The sequence below is a fragment of the Leptodactylus fuscus genome, chromosome 7 (genome assembly GCF_031893055.1).
Source record: "Leptodactylus fuscus isolate aLepFus1 chromosome 7, aLepFus1.hap2, whole genome shotgun sequence".
Taxonomy (NCBI): Eukaryota; Metazoa; Chordata; class Amphibia; order Anura; family Leptodactylidae; genus Leptodactylus; species Leptodactylus fuscus.
In genome coordinates this window covers 118,510,525-118,525,782 of record NC_134271.1, presented here as the reverse complement: position 1 = coordinate 118,525,782, position 15,258 = coordinate 118,510,525, and the positions used below count along the sequence as shown (strand labels likewise).

Genomic DNA, 15,258 nt, shown 5'->3' with positions numbered 1-15,258 from the left:
AGGTGAACCATCTTGTTCATATATATTGAGCGTTGCCTATACTATCCATGGATTACTGAGGACAGTTTTATCACGGTGCCATGAAATCCCTACCATCCGGCCTCCAGTTATAAGATGGCATTTTATCCTTTTGATGGTGTTATTTTTGTTTTCTTGTAATTAGCACAGTGTGTCGTCTGACCCTCGGAGGGTTAATGGAGGGTTACATCTTGGAGGAAACCCTGATGAATAATAGAGGGGACCTTGTGCAGAAGATGTCAAGGAGTGGAGGCCAGAATAGGTTTATCAAGAAAAGGAGAGAAGTGAACTCAGCAGCTGCCCGGGGACACCTGGAGCCTGCACATTGCACAACCTCAGCACTTCTCACGCTGCTGCCTCTCTACTCAGGCACAATATTAACCCATTTACAGGAGGAGGCTACACACCCACATCTTACACTGCACACCGCCTTATATCCAGATCAGTACTGGATCTACAAGGAGGAAACTGTCCTCTGAAGATGATGATATGAGACTTGTGCAATGAAAATCCTCACGCAGAATAAAGCAATGCTACTTAATGGCATAGAACAAAGAGTATGATAGCATGAGCATGGCGGAAAGAGTCTGTTAGACATGTCAGGCTAGTCTGAGAGTTGCCAGGGTTTCCACTGCTGACAGACATCCCAGTTTCTTTCAGCACCTCTGGGTGCTGGATTCTTTCAGCATTCATCAGTTGAAGGGAAGCTGCAGCTTATCTGGAGGATGGCAGAGCCTGAGGCTTAGATTATTGCTGATCCCTGGCAGAACCTTTGGCCTGTGTGTTGTGCCCTGTGCCAGGAGGTGACTGGGTGCTGCAGATGTTCTGTTGAGTCTGGGTGATAGTGGAGAGGTGCTGTAGTGTGATGTGTGATGGAAATCCTCTGGTTTATTAACTTGAAGAGCAGTGGAGTTGTTACAGTGACATGGCGGACTGTTGACTGGTGTATTGTCGTGGACACTTGTGGTGTGTCTTGGGGTTATCTTGTTGCTAATGTATAGGTCTGTCTATTCCTGCTGGAATTCTCCTCCGGGACTTCCTACATCCTGTTCACACTTCCCGCTTCCATTTCTTTCTGTTTAATGAACTCCCTAGTCCAAGACCAGTGCAAAGATCAATGACCTGTAATGCACCCGAGTCTCCTTCACTTCACAAACATAAACAAAGATAATATTTGGGTATGGGTTTGGCCTCCTTACGTTTCTGGGTTGGACACTTTTACTCGTAGAACATGCTCTTCCACTTTAGGTACTTTTGACCTACAGTGGAGAAAGACAAAACCTGGTTCGTTCCTATACAAGGAATATGCAGCCATAATAGTAACATATACATCTGCAATTGCTTACTATTTACATACCACCAACATATTCCATAGTGCTGTATACAGTGCACTCAGTGGGACTCAGTCTCAAGCTGGCCATACACATAAGAAAGTTGTCACCAATCTCTCCATATACATGAACATGCTCTAAGCTTGGCCGAGTACCTATGTAACCTGAAAGGGGAGAGAGGAGAAAACAGATACCAGGCAGCTCTGGTGGCAGCTAATGTCCCTAAGAACGAAGGATTGGACAGCTGCCATCCAGTCTTAGAGATGGGTCCATTAGATGGTTAGTTGGTCCTGCTGATATTGGTAGATTGAGATGATAGTCGTGTATGGCCAGTTTACATAACACAGAATAGGTAGCTGTCGGCATTGGGTGGTGGCTTATCTCTCTTGAAGACTAAGCAGATTAGTATTAAACATGCTCAATGCTTCTTTGCCCAATATCTACCCTTAGGAGAGAGTCAGGACATCATCATATACTGTACTTTATATGTCCTGAAAAAAATAGCCACCTTAATGAGTTTTACTTGACATAAATTGATAACCCATTCTTAGGATACATTCTCAATATGAGATCGCTGGGGTCCGAACCCCGGATTAGCTGGCTGAAGCCTTCAGGTAAGCACTGTGGCTTTTTCACTGAATACCAAGCACATCGCCATGCATTGTGTACGCATTGCAGTTCAGTTCTATTCACTTGAATAGGACTGAGTTGCTGTGTACCATGTGACCTATGCACTGCAGCCCTTGCAAATTGCTAATCGGCAAGGGTCCTGATTGTCAGACTCCCAACAATCACATAATTATCTAAGGATAGGTCATCAATATTAAAGTCACAAAAAGTTCTAAAGTATTCACGTACAATCTAGGGAGATGAAGGCAAGGACAAGGGAGAAAACTACCAAAACCTCAGCAGATATGGGTAGAACATATAGACTCCTAGTTGTCCTCTGACGTGCCATTTTTTCCATCCCATGTTGGCTTGTCATGCTCACCTACAGATTGCAGACACGGTTTAGGAAATGTAATTTTGGCTTCATAAACCAGATTTGCATAGAACTGTAGGTCGATCCTCATCATCAGGTTAGCACGCGCGGTGAAGATTTAATTTACTATCTACTACCGTCTCCTAGGACAGGCCTAATCAATAGGGAGGGGTTTCCAAAGGGTTAATGCTGCCGCATGCAGTTAGTTGAGTGAAAGTGGACCTAGGTAAAAATAAAAGCGCTCGTTTCGATAGTCTGACAGTGAAGGTTTGAGATGCTTAAAATGAGGCCTACTGGACACATAATGCCCTTGAGGAAAAGCGGGTTTCTAGTAATGAGCTTTTAAAAGAGCAGGTTCCCGCAAAGGTACTGAGGCATTACAGCACGGCTTTGTGATAACGCAACTCCTGGGATTGGATAATGGCTTAACCTCCATGCTCTTGTTGCATCTTTCAGGCATGGCGGTTACCATTTCCGGGCTGGTAAAGAATTAGAAAAACATTATAAGAAAAAAAATCAGCATCTTACTGGTATTAACAGAAAACCGGACACAAAACATCACGTGGGATTAAAAAAAAAAGAGCAAATTTATAGATAACTCTCCAGTAAACATCTCAGTATTGAGATGGCCACCCAACATATCACTGGAAAGTGGGGGTGGTCGTATCAAAGAGGAGGCGAGGTATGCACAATGTGTGGTGGAACTGGAAACCTGTCATAGGAAATGGTGGATTCTAGAGAGCTTTCACTATGTGTGTGTATATACAGTATATATGTAGGCTATAAAATAAAGATGACTGGCAGATAAGCCATGACAACCTGGCAATCTCCAATAATGTGCATGCTTGGCTTGACTGAATCTGAAGGCCATTACATGAGTGTCTTGTGAGGTGCGTGGTTGCCAGACAGCTCTGTCATACTGCTATCCGCCAGGTACAATCCAACATGGCTGATAAATCTTTTCCCTGACACTAGACATGGGGTGAGAAATTGTATTCACACACTACAATTTTTACACTGCACTTTTTGGAGCCTGTTGCCATTTTTAATAGCTCTAGGTATAGGATTTCTATGTGACCCCCTTATCATTTTCAACAGTGAATGAAAAATACAATATTATCAGAACTGTATGGGACCTAGGGTGCCTCTGTATTCCTGAATTTGGCCATACACATTAGACTAAGGTTGGTGAAACTGATAGTTATGGCGGGACCTGCTGACCATCTAATGCATGTGGGGGTGATGACAACTCATGGAGAAAAAAAAAAAAAAGATTGAGCATGTTGGACTTAAATATGCCCAATCCTTTTGTTATCAAAGCAGATAAACCACTGCCAAAGGTCTGGTTGCCGCTTAGCTCCTCTTTTTCATTGACAACACTTGCCCGTTCAACATGAGCATGCATGTGTGTAGAGGAGTTGAGAGGGATATCAAGTGTAAATTATATGGACAACCTTAGGGTTAGTTTGGTCCACTAGGGTATTAAAGAGTCCTGCAATGAGCCTAGGATTCAACACACCATTGGACCCTATGGGCAATAAATTACCATTGGGGTCTATTTTCATGTGTTGATCCATTAGACCTCATATAACAATTTGTCCTTTAGTTGCATTGTAATGCCATTATTACACACATAGTGGGTGTGCATATGTTCTGTATAGATGGAGGATGATCACCTTGCTATATTCACATGACAGTGAAGAACAGACGTCACATGACTGTTGTAACGGACTGACAAAATATAGGTCATGTTTGATTTTCGGCCTTATAATACATGTGGAATCTGTAAAAACGGACGCCCCTTATGTGCAAAATGACTGGTTTTGCATTCCATTTTGCACTTTGGTCATATAAATGCACCCTAAGGCTAAGGCCCCACGTTGCAGAAGCGGAGTTTTTTTTGTTGTTGCAGTTTTTTTTTAATCCAAAGCCAAGAGGCTACAAGAGGATGGGGAATATATAGGAAGTTCTTATACTTCTTCCTTCTGCTCAATCCACTCTTGATTTTGGCTCAAAAAAAATGCAACAAAATCTGCAACAAAAAAAGCTGCATTTCTGCAATGTGGGGCCTCAGCCTAAGGGTGCATTCACATGGAGGAAAATGGTGCTGAATTTGGTGTGGAATCCGTGTCAGATTCAGCACTGAAAAAAAAGCCTCCCATCGACTTCAATGGATTCCTTTTTCTGCTAGCAGAAAATTCAGCACCATTTTCCTCCGTGTGAATGGACCCTAAGGCCGATTGCAGACGACTGAATAGGGCCACAAAATAGGGCAGGAATAGGACCATCTTCATATTTAGCGGCCCTGAGCTTCGGCCTGTGCACTGGACTGTGAAATTCACGTTCATGTGTACGGGCCCATAGAAAAGAATGGGTAAGTGCGCTATCTGTGTATTTCCATGGCCATGTTCATCTGCAAGGGGCCTTAGTCTGTTGGTCCCAGGAACCACGGTTTCTTTTCACCAACAGCAAAAAACCCACATGTAACTTTTTTACATGTGTACCAGCACAGCACGTGTGTGAACAAGTCTGTATACTTTCGAAAGAGTTGGGATAATGTTCAGGAAAATCACATGAAGAATGAGTCATGTGGTCATGTCAGATGTCTGGCCAGCTGGATTGTGTGCGAGCGGCACGTATTAGGATTATAATTAGTCACATCGAGTACTACTGCCTCACCTAAGCCACAGGAACGTACTATCTAGCCAAGCAGCGGAGATCATCCGGAAGAGGTTCGCCTCTACTCCCAACCTACCCCATCATCCTAGAGAGGTAAATGTAACCTCTTCAGAGGCGAGGGACATGCACAAGGGTTTAGCCATAAAATCTATTTATTTATATTTCTCAGGAACAAACCAGCATGTAGCAGATGGCTTCCTACTAAATATTTAAAACCTGTTTTATCCATATACCTCTGTGTGTGGAGACACTTCCCTCGGAGCGCTTTATATCGCTAATTAATTTAATTACGCCCACGCTGATCGTGTGTTCCCATATTTTGCATTATAATCTCTAATATGAGATGTGGCCTCCCACACCAGCTCTTTCGCTGCGATCGTTCTGCCTTCCTCCTGACATTTCTTCACACATGCGCGTGCAAGGTTAACCCTTCAGGCGCTACCAGGATCTAGACCGTAGGAACTCCTGTGAGCGTTCTGCTGCAGGATGTTTAACCTGGGTTTGTCAGAAGTTTCTTTTCACATGTTCTACATTGTGCGCTTGTCACTACAGTCAGGTTCATGTGATACAAATTACTGTATTAGTCAATATTTACCAGGCGGCCGCGCAGCAACCTCAGCGACTACAAACACTTACATTTACAGCCCAGTTTTTCTTACTAAAACTCTTCCTAGTAATGAATGTGGTAATTTGTAGCATGGGGAGTAATATAGTATAATTAGGATATTATTTGGAAGAGCAAGAACAAGGCGTAGAAATGAGGCCTACACGGTCATATTAGAGAGCCGTAGGCACTATGTGTGTATTTCTACAGGTTCTCATAAGATTGCAAAAACAGTCAATAAATGCACTCGGTTATGTCAGTCTCTGGAAAAGCTGAGTGATAGTATGACAAAGAAAATGTATCTGTCGCAAGAGGTGTCCCCCAGCTTTCTCAGAATCCTTGTGGCGCATCTGCCTAAAAAATCTTCATGCTGACAACCATAGGCAGTGTATGGCTGAGTTCAGACGGGGTTTTTGGTCAGGATTTTGACGCGGAATCTGCCTCAAAGTCCTGACCAAAAAAAATGCCTCCCATTGAAATCAATAGTAGACGGTCATTTCTTTTTTCCGCAAGCGGTTTGTTCCCACTCGTGGAAAAATGAAGCCACATGCTCTTTCTTCAGGCGGAATCAGCCACGGTCATTCGCCTGAAGACGCTCCCTCCTGACTAGGCCCATTCATTTGGGCCTAATCTGGAGCGGAGTGCCGCAACTGGATGCCGGTGCACTGTTTTTTAGTCCGGAATCTGAGGCGGCCTCCACGTCAAATTCCAGGCCAAAAAAAACCATCTGAACTCAGCCTATAGGTCCATAAGAAAGGTAACGGATGGCACACAGATTGGCAAGCATGTGCGATCCGTGTTTTCCATGGACCTATATACTTGAATGAATGGACTGAGATGCAGAAATGGAACTTCTTTCTCAATATTTTGCAGTTGCTTTGGCTAAACGCTGTTCCTAAGGACATGTGTATGGGGTCCATGAGCTATGCATATTGACGGATCAGCGAACACAGAGAGCATAGGAACCAAAACTATGGTTGTGTGCATAAAGCCTATGTAGTTATATTCATGGGAGTAGCTATAGGATGTGCAGAGGAAGCAATCACTACCAGGCCCTGGAGCCTTAGGGGGCCCAAAAGCTCTACACAATGTAAGAAGCTCATCATAAACTATATGCTGTATACCTGTGTAACAGTAGTGAAGCTCTAGGAAGACATCCCATAATAAAGCGCCACCATAAAATCTGCTCTTATCACTTAGATTTCTAATCAGAGGAGTCTCATAATTGGTTATCTCTGCTCAGCCTTCTGCTTCTGGTCATGTCACATTATACATTATCCTGCACAGGATACAGGAACAGGTGCTAGGGAACACTAATTTTTTTTTTTTGGTGGCGGTTTTTATAAGCTTGTAAAAAATGCCATAAAATTCATGTGTTTTTTTTACAACTAGTTTTGCTGTTTTTTTTTTTTTTTGGTTTTTTTTTGCCTCACTTTTTCGTCACTTTTTGTTTTTTTCTATAGGGGATGTCAATTGCAAAACACCTACAAAAAGACACAAGGGCCCAGGAAATACGCCAAATGTGTAAAAATAAGTAAATAAATAAATAATTAAATACATATATACATAAAATAAAATAAAAATTAAAAAAAAATGCTCAGTTTATAATATGTTTTAATAACAAGCCGCGTCATATTTTTTTTCTAAAAAGGCATTGAAACTGGCATTATACAATCTATTATTATTATAATTTATAATTAGTATATTATTATTATTATTATTATTTTATATTTTTCTGATATTTTGACTTGGTAAAATTTTTATGTTTCCACATGACCATGTTCTGCCATACTCCGGCATCTTCTATAGCATTACATGATTGTAACAGAAAGTGAATCTGTCACCTCTTCTGACTTAGTAAATTCCCGTATTACCCATAATAAAACAATTCTGGAGCATCGTTTCTCGTAACTCTGCATTGTCTCGTTCCTCTGTTATTCCTCCTAGAAATGTATGAATAAATTAAAAACTGGACATTGCTTTTGTCAATGGGGTCCCTAAAGAGTCTGACAGTGCCAGGACTGGTTGGACAGTGTGAGAGTATGCAGGGACACCCCTCATTAGGTAACGCCCACTTGTCAATTCATATATACATTTCTTGGAGGAATAAAAGAGGAGCAGCACAATGAAGCATTATATGAATAGATGATCTTATTTCATGATGCGAACAAGTCCCCTATAGGCTGAAGCCATATGTTGCGGAAACACAGTAGAAAGAAAAATATATTTTATAGTCCCAGCTAAGTCAATGAGAATTTTTTTTAGTCTCATTTACACATTGAGGGGAAAAAAGACTGCGGGAAAGTCGCGTTTTCAAACACGTATATGGTGTTTTTAATAGCGCTGTATGTTCATTATATCTTTGGAAACACAATAGATTTATATAAGAGGGAGATGATGATGTAAAATACAATTTAGCGGCTTTTTTTTTCCGCAGTGTTCTTTAGCTACATACCGTATGTCCGGCCTTAACCTTAAACACGGGTTTTCAGTCCAATGTAATATATAACATGTGCTATCATGATATAGTTAGTTCATTTGTTATTTAAAGGGCTAGTAAAAAAAGCTCCATTTTTGCTTTGTCTGTGCTGCGGAGCTCATTACGGTGTGACATGAGTGTGGCTCGGTGGCCGGCGTGTCAGGAGGAGCCATTAGAGCGCCATGTATCTCTGCTCAAGGACAACCTTTCTGTTTACTAACCTGTAAAGTGGTGTTGTATTTGTGTGCACTGCAGGGTAAATCCTGGTGCTCTCCGTATTCAGGATGTCAGCGAGCACCAGGAGGGGCAGGGCCTGTAATCAATTTGCCATCGATTCTTTTTCTGTGTCACTGTTCATTCTGTATAGGGCACAAAGTACAGGCCAAAGAAGTCCCCAAAGCGCTACTAAGGAGTGCACACCATCAAAGGGATTAAAGAGTGAATCAAGCAGAGGTCCACGTCATGGAGCACAGAACTAGTTAACAGCTTTGCACAGTCTCAGTGGGTGAAATTAACATACCGCGTCCCCCCCTTTTTTGCCTTAAATGATGTTTTCAGCCAATTAAGGCGCCTTTTCTCCATGCAGTTGGAGGCACTCTGTTCCCAGCCACCCTGGGATGGTGATGAGCCGGGTTTCTCGTCAGAGCTCATTCATTATCTCCATTACCGCCAGGAGAATAGGTGGCAGTGGCATTGTTGGGAGCGGGTCTATGGGTTAGAGGTAGCATTTATCACACAGGCTGTTCACAGCCTTTGACAGTCAAGCACTGATGGGACAAGATGAGTGTGAGCGGACTGTGCAAGCCCCATGCAAATTACCCCGAGCCTCCCAATATGCCCTGATCAGTGCTTTTCCCTGGGCCCAGAACTATTAGTGGTTTTGATAACAGTGAGGAGGTCATTAGCAGCATGGGCAGGCGGAGAGGAGGAGCAGCGAGGGGGGCATACAGGGGGGAAAGCCTGGGTGTAATTACATGGATTCAATAGAGAGGCTGCTGAGGAAGCCAAAAATTTGTCAGCACCCAGCAATCAGAAAAAATGTATTTTCATTTTATCCTTAACCCATATTAACTTGGCATTATCATCTTTCTGTGTTAACATTTGCAGAATATTAAAAGCCTGTGGTATACATACAAACAGAATTAACCCTGTCCTGCCTCCCCACTCCAGCGCCCGGTGATCTGACGACTGCCAATATGTACCAGGCAAAAACCCTTCTATGTCATTAGTCACAATTATATACTATTACACCCAGCTCTGCATCACAAATTGCATCCGAGTGCCTCTTTCTTTTCTCCAAGCCCCAATATCTATGCATTTGGCACACAAACAATAAGCTGTTGGTTTAGTTCCTATCCGGCTATGTTTGGAAGGGGGGACTCATGTAACCCATTGTATTGCTGTTCTTTAAGCCCATCCTTACTAATTCCTTCATAGAAGCGGAAAAAAGTTTACTTGGTGCTGAATGGATGATATTTATTGTTCGACTTGGGCTAATGTAATGGCAATGGAGCATTCCAGCCTGTGTAAACAGCGCAGTGCAAACACAAGGGATGGGACTCCGGTGCCCTTTCACAGAACCATGTCATAGGAGCGGTAAGGAGACCGACTGCCCCACTTTCTGAACTCTGATTTATGGCTAGTCTTTGTACGGGCTTGTGTTTCTTTCCACGTTGGGCATGGAGTACACAAAGATGTGCAGTCATTTTTCATACTACAAAGCCGTCCGCCAAACATTCAGTGTCAACTTTAATCTAGGTAGGGAGTTGGGGAGGGGTCAAACAGCAACACGAAATTAAAAATTCTATTAACATCATGCTATCAATCCGAACATGAGAGCTTAATTTGACCAAAAAGGGGTTGGTGTTGGCCTGCGACTGGACAATAGCAAGTACCGATGCAGCATATCAAGTACATGTGCTTACTAGTGGACAGTTTGCATTGTCTATGGGAACCCTTAGGTTTAAGTGTCTGGCCATTGCTGGGACCTCCACTGACCACAACAATGGGGGTCCCATGTCCTCTGTATCAATGGAGCAGTGCTTACCCTATTCAAAGTTTATGGAACTGACAAAGATAGCCAAGCACCGTACCCAATTTTTTGGTGTTTCTGACAATAACTTCTTAGTCTAGTTACTCTCACGTGCAGAAATGAATATCCTATAGAGATACAAAATAAGTATTAAGTGACCACTGCTGGGACCACCACTGGTTTCAAGAATGGGTATGTCCTCTACCCCCTGTTTGAAGGGAACAGTGGTCTCCCCACTGTCTAAGGGACTGATGAAGATCACCAACCTCTGTACATAATGTGTTGCTGTTTTGACAATAATTTCTTACAGTCTAGTTACCTTTTAAGTGCATCACAGAGTATTTCAGCACTAAAGTTCTGTCCTTCTTCTCTTACAGCATCCATACCCTTCAGAAGAACAGAAGAAACAGTTAGCACAAGACACAGGGCTGACTATATTGCAAGTAAATAACTGGTAAGTAGTTGTGTCTCCATTCCATCTAAAAGGGTACGCATCCAAAAATATTACACTACACTTCCATATCCTTGTGTCCCCCACATGGGAATTTTTTGGCTTATTGTTCAGTAAAAGGTAGAATATTTTTTAGAAAGTTACATAATTAGAACAGTAGGTCTGGTTTACAGTGTTTTATGAAACAGGGCCACCCTTGTTTGCAGGTTGAGTCTGGTAGTGCAGCTCAATTTTTTTGTTAAAGCTTAACCAGTGCCATATCTGGTCAGTAATGATACCGCTAACAATTCTGCTCTGTCTGACTCCATCTTTAGGCAAGTTGCGTTGTCTCTGTATAGCGTTGGTTGTGCAGGGTTTCTTGCCTCATATGTACACAGATGAGAGAGGCCGGTGACGTGTGCAGTGGAGGACAGCAGATGCAATTCTTCTAGTGCTCCAATAATGCTTTCAATGGCTGTGTTTTTAATGAGGGAGGAAAATCATAATGCTGCAGTCTGTGACATTTGATTAAAAGCTACTTGGTGTTGCCTTTTAACAAGCTGATTTATGCTTTCTACAGCAGGGGCTCTCAGCTTCTATATTTCAGAGAACCTCAGTGTTCATAATCATCTGGAAGCGCTTCATACTCCCACTTAGCCTTGACCAGCAATTTATGTATTAAAATAAAACACATCATGGATATACTACAGCACTAGAAATGGCTCCGGTAGAGTAGACTAGGTAAAATTCCAAATACTGCGATCCACCAAATGGTTTAACCAAGCGTTGACACACATTGGGTAAATTTCATGATCGAGGTTGGCTTTTGCTGAATTTAAAACTAGGAATTGAGTGGATGTATCGAGTCGATATTATTTATTCTTGTATAATGGCGTCACTCATGTTCGCTTCCAATCTTTTCTATTAATTGTGTTTATTCTTGACTATTTTGAGTTTCTGGTTATTTCGTATTGCCCTGAACTTTCCCCAAGTGTTACATATAATTTAATTTGTTCATAAGGTCATGAAGTCACCTGGAACCAGTCAATTAGCAGAACATCTAATGCAGATGGAGTCCATAATTGCTTTACCTATATCCCCTACGTATGACTTGCCGCCTTCTCTAGGCAGACCCCTGCTAGGTCTATGTATGTTGTTATGAGAGGTCTTGAGTGGGACATCGGGGGGGGGGGGGGGGGGCTCAGAGGATTCGGAGCAGGTTGCTGTGATTTGTGTTTTGTGATTTCTTGGCCCATCTTGACAACACACGACCTGCTTTGATATTTCACAGCCAGCTTTAGAGCGATACCTTTCTGTGTGGATTAGCCCTGACTGTAGGGCTGGATGAGAGAGACACAGGGAGGGTTGGGGAGGGGGAGGCAGAGAAGCTGCAGGATTTTCAGACAACGATCAGAGCCGCAAAGAAATGATATTGGATTTACTTATCAAAATACAGGCCCCGGTTTTTATCACAGGCTTAATTTTGTTCCCGACATTCCGGGGTGATGTTCAGATTAATTGAAACGACAGTTCTCTTTCAGAATTCGGGGAGAGTATTTGCACGGATTTCAGTACTAATACAAACTTAATTACATGGGACTCTATTTTATCATTCTAATTCCATGTAGCCGGCTCTGTATTTACAAATGAGAAACCTTCGCCTTTTATTCACAGCTTCCCTTAATATATTTATCAAAGCAGGTTCATTTACAAAGTGCTCTATCTGTGGTGTGCAGGCAGGCAGACACCAACAAAGCCGTTAGCTTTATCAGGCTGAGCTCCTGATGAGCCACCCGCGGGTCAATTGATTTTCGTGGTTCTCTGATTCATTTTTCCCCCCCATTTTTTACGGATCACAATGAGAGACACGCTCGGAGAATTAGCCGGTTTGTCTGACTTATCAGTTGGGCAATTTTTTTTTTTTTTTTTTACCGCTTTTTTTTCAAGCTACTTAAGTTGGCCACAGGAACTGCTGTTATCAGAGTTTAATGCACCCTATAGTGTGGATAGCATTTCAATTAAACCAGTAACCACAGCTTAGATGCAGCCGTTTCCATGCTGAGTGCGGTACAGAAAGTGATGTGCCTAGCTAGAGAGCCAGAAAATTGAGTTGCCTTGCTTCTGTCAACGTGATTAATGTAGAAATAAACTGCTAACCTAGAGAAGAGACTGATAACGTAGTATGAGGATAAGCAGAGGCGCTTCCTCGCCAACAGATCTATCTCTTTTTGGGACTTGGGAATGCTCTATTAGGGCTTTTGTTTTCGTGTCTTTTTTATTTCCTGTCTGGAAAATTTGACAATATAAAAATCCAATTTTCAATATAGGGAGATATAAACAAGATTATGTGAATGTGATATGTGTGGTTTTATCAGAACATTTGTCAATCCAAATGGGAATGTTGGAAGTTTATTTTATCCTGTCCATATATATCAGAGCAATTCATAATCACGGCTGTATTACATTTATCATAAAGCCTTGTGTTAGAGTGAATGCCGGGCGTAGATATGGAAGTAAACTTTATAAATGTGATAGTGTCGCTGGCTTAGACAGCTTCCCGGGGGGACTTGTACGGTTTGCCAAGGTTATACTACCACCAATTTCACATGGACGTGTTTTGGTCAGTATTTTGCACCAGTATTTGCTACCTAAAATTTTAATGGAAGATTTTAACCTCTTTTTGACTTTGGGCTCATTCCTGATTTTCCTTACAATTACTGAGCGGAATATTGCTGTGATAGTACCTAAGGTTGAGCCGATCTTAAGATTTCAGGATCGATTTTAAAATCCGATTTTCGATCATTTTCCAGCTGATCCCGCTCGATCGCCGATCGGAATCTGATCTTTTCCGATCCCGATCGCTCAACCCTAGTCAATGTTTATCAATGGGAAAAGTCACTTTTAGGGTTGAGCCGATCTTGAGATTTCAAAATCCAATTTCCAATCATTTTCCATCCAATCACGATCGTGAAATTTGCTCGATCGCCCATTGGAATCCGATATTTTCTGATCCTGATCGCACAACCCTAATAGTAACTATATTAAGACACCAGGTCTTTCTAACTATCCAGTGTTATATAATACATGCTATTACTGGGTTTGTCCAGGGCTAGATAAAAATGGCCACTATTAAGGCCCCCATGCAAATCACTGAAAAATTCTCTGAGCTTTCCAATTTCAGGAGGTAACACTGAACCACCTTATGTGTATGGGTACGTGTGACTTATCCCTGACAGATCATATTGCGGAAAAGAAAGAGTATGGGTACTTGTGACTTTCCCTCGACAGATGATATTGGGGGAAAGAAGGATTGGGAATGTTAAATCTCAACACCCGATTCTTTTCACCTATGAAAGCAGTTTACCCCAATCTCTCCACTGAAAACACATACATGTTCATCCAAGCCAAGCACATATGTGTATTAGGGAATAAGGAGAGATAGCTCTTGCCCAATTTATTGAAGATATAGGGGCACCTTTATACATACACCGCTTTAGGGTTTGCAGTTACAATAAAAGAGAAAACCTCTAAACTTTTTTATTCTATAGTAGTCCTGGTTCTACAAATGAACTTATTTACATAGGTGATACATGTATACAAATGTCTCCTGCTGTATACATCACACATAAGACCTTATGAGAGACCTTTGCTACTGAAAGTTTTATAGTTCATGTGTGTATTTTCTATCGCATTTAACCTCTGACATCATATAGTTATGGCTTTATCAAGAACATAAGTTCCCAGCATGCTTGTGGTTATTTGCTAATTAGCACATATAGTGAACACACCCACCATGTAGAAGGAGAGGATATGCCAGTTGATATGGTTACACTCTACAAAGTGCTAAAAACATATAATTACATAGATAGAAATATAGGAATATCAGGGTATGTACATGCACAAACATATGAGTATTCTGCAAACAATGCCAAAGTCTGTTTGTCTTCCTTCGCTCCTTCACCTTTCGAGGTAAACAAGAGATTTGAAACTCTCCCTAAGTTGTGGTGATAAGATATCAGTCACATTAGCAGGGAGCAAACTGAGGTTTCATTCTGGTTAAAGGTGACAGTCCCAGGAACTAAAACTGTGCAGGAGATTGGCAGCTAATAATCACCCAGAGATAATGAGTGATTAGGGGCCGGAAAAGAGTGTGAAAGGGTTACAGGTGAGCCAAACTCTGATAAAGTCCCCTACCCTTTTCTTACTGCCTGCGCGTGTCTTTTTGGAAAAAAAGGTTCTTGGTTTGGGGTTTACATTTCATTTTATGTAGTACAGAGTAGATTTAGCTTCGTTGAGGAGCTTGGAAGATAGACACTGACTTTTACTAAAGTCTATATGAGTAAAGAGAACCTTCGACCAAATACTTTAGTACTCCGGTTCTTTAGTCAGCATCAGAGAACTCACAATTCTGGCCCTGTCTGCCACCACCCACTTGACAGTATAGAGCTTAATTGGCATATCAGGCACCAAAACTGCAATGATTGCTCAGGAACGGAGGGGACTACAGAAAGTCTCGACTGCTCCAAATCAGTGGACTTATATCTATGATAGGATACAAAGAACTGGAGATGGTGGAGGAGGTGGAAGGTCTCCTTAATGGAAGTTTTGTTTTGTACCAAAGCATAAAGCTGTTGGTGGTCAGCTATTCCTCCCAACTTCTTCTACCCTTTACATATGCATGCATCAGAAGCGCCCTGAATTGG

The 15,258-nt window shown here is 42.0% G+C and overlaps 1 protein-coding gene across 9 annotated transcripts in view; it reads left to right on the top strand.

Moving 5' to 3' along the window:
• MEIS2 (Meis homeobox 2) overlaps positions 1-15,258 on the top strand; it is a 124,307-nt gene that overhangs the window by 87,554 nt on the left and 21,495 nt on the right. For all 9 annotated transcript variants that reach the window (XM_075282932.1, XM_075282933.1, XM_075282928.1 and 6 more), the window contains exon 9: positions 10,503-10,579. In XM_075282932.1, coding sequence (XP_075139033.1) covers positions 10,503-10,579 — 77 coding nt within the window. The remainder of the gene's footprint in view (positions 1-10,502; positions 10,580-15,258) is intronic.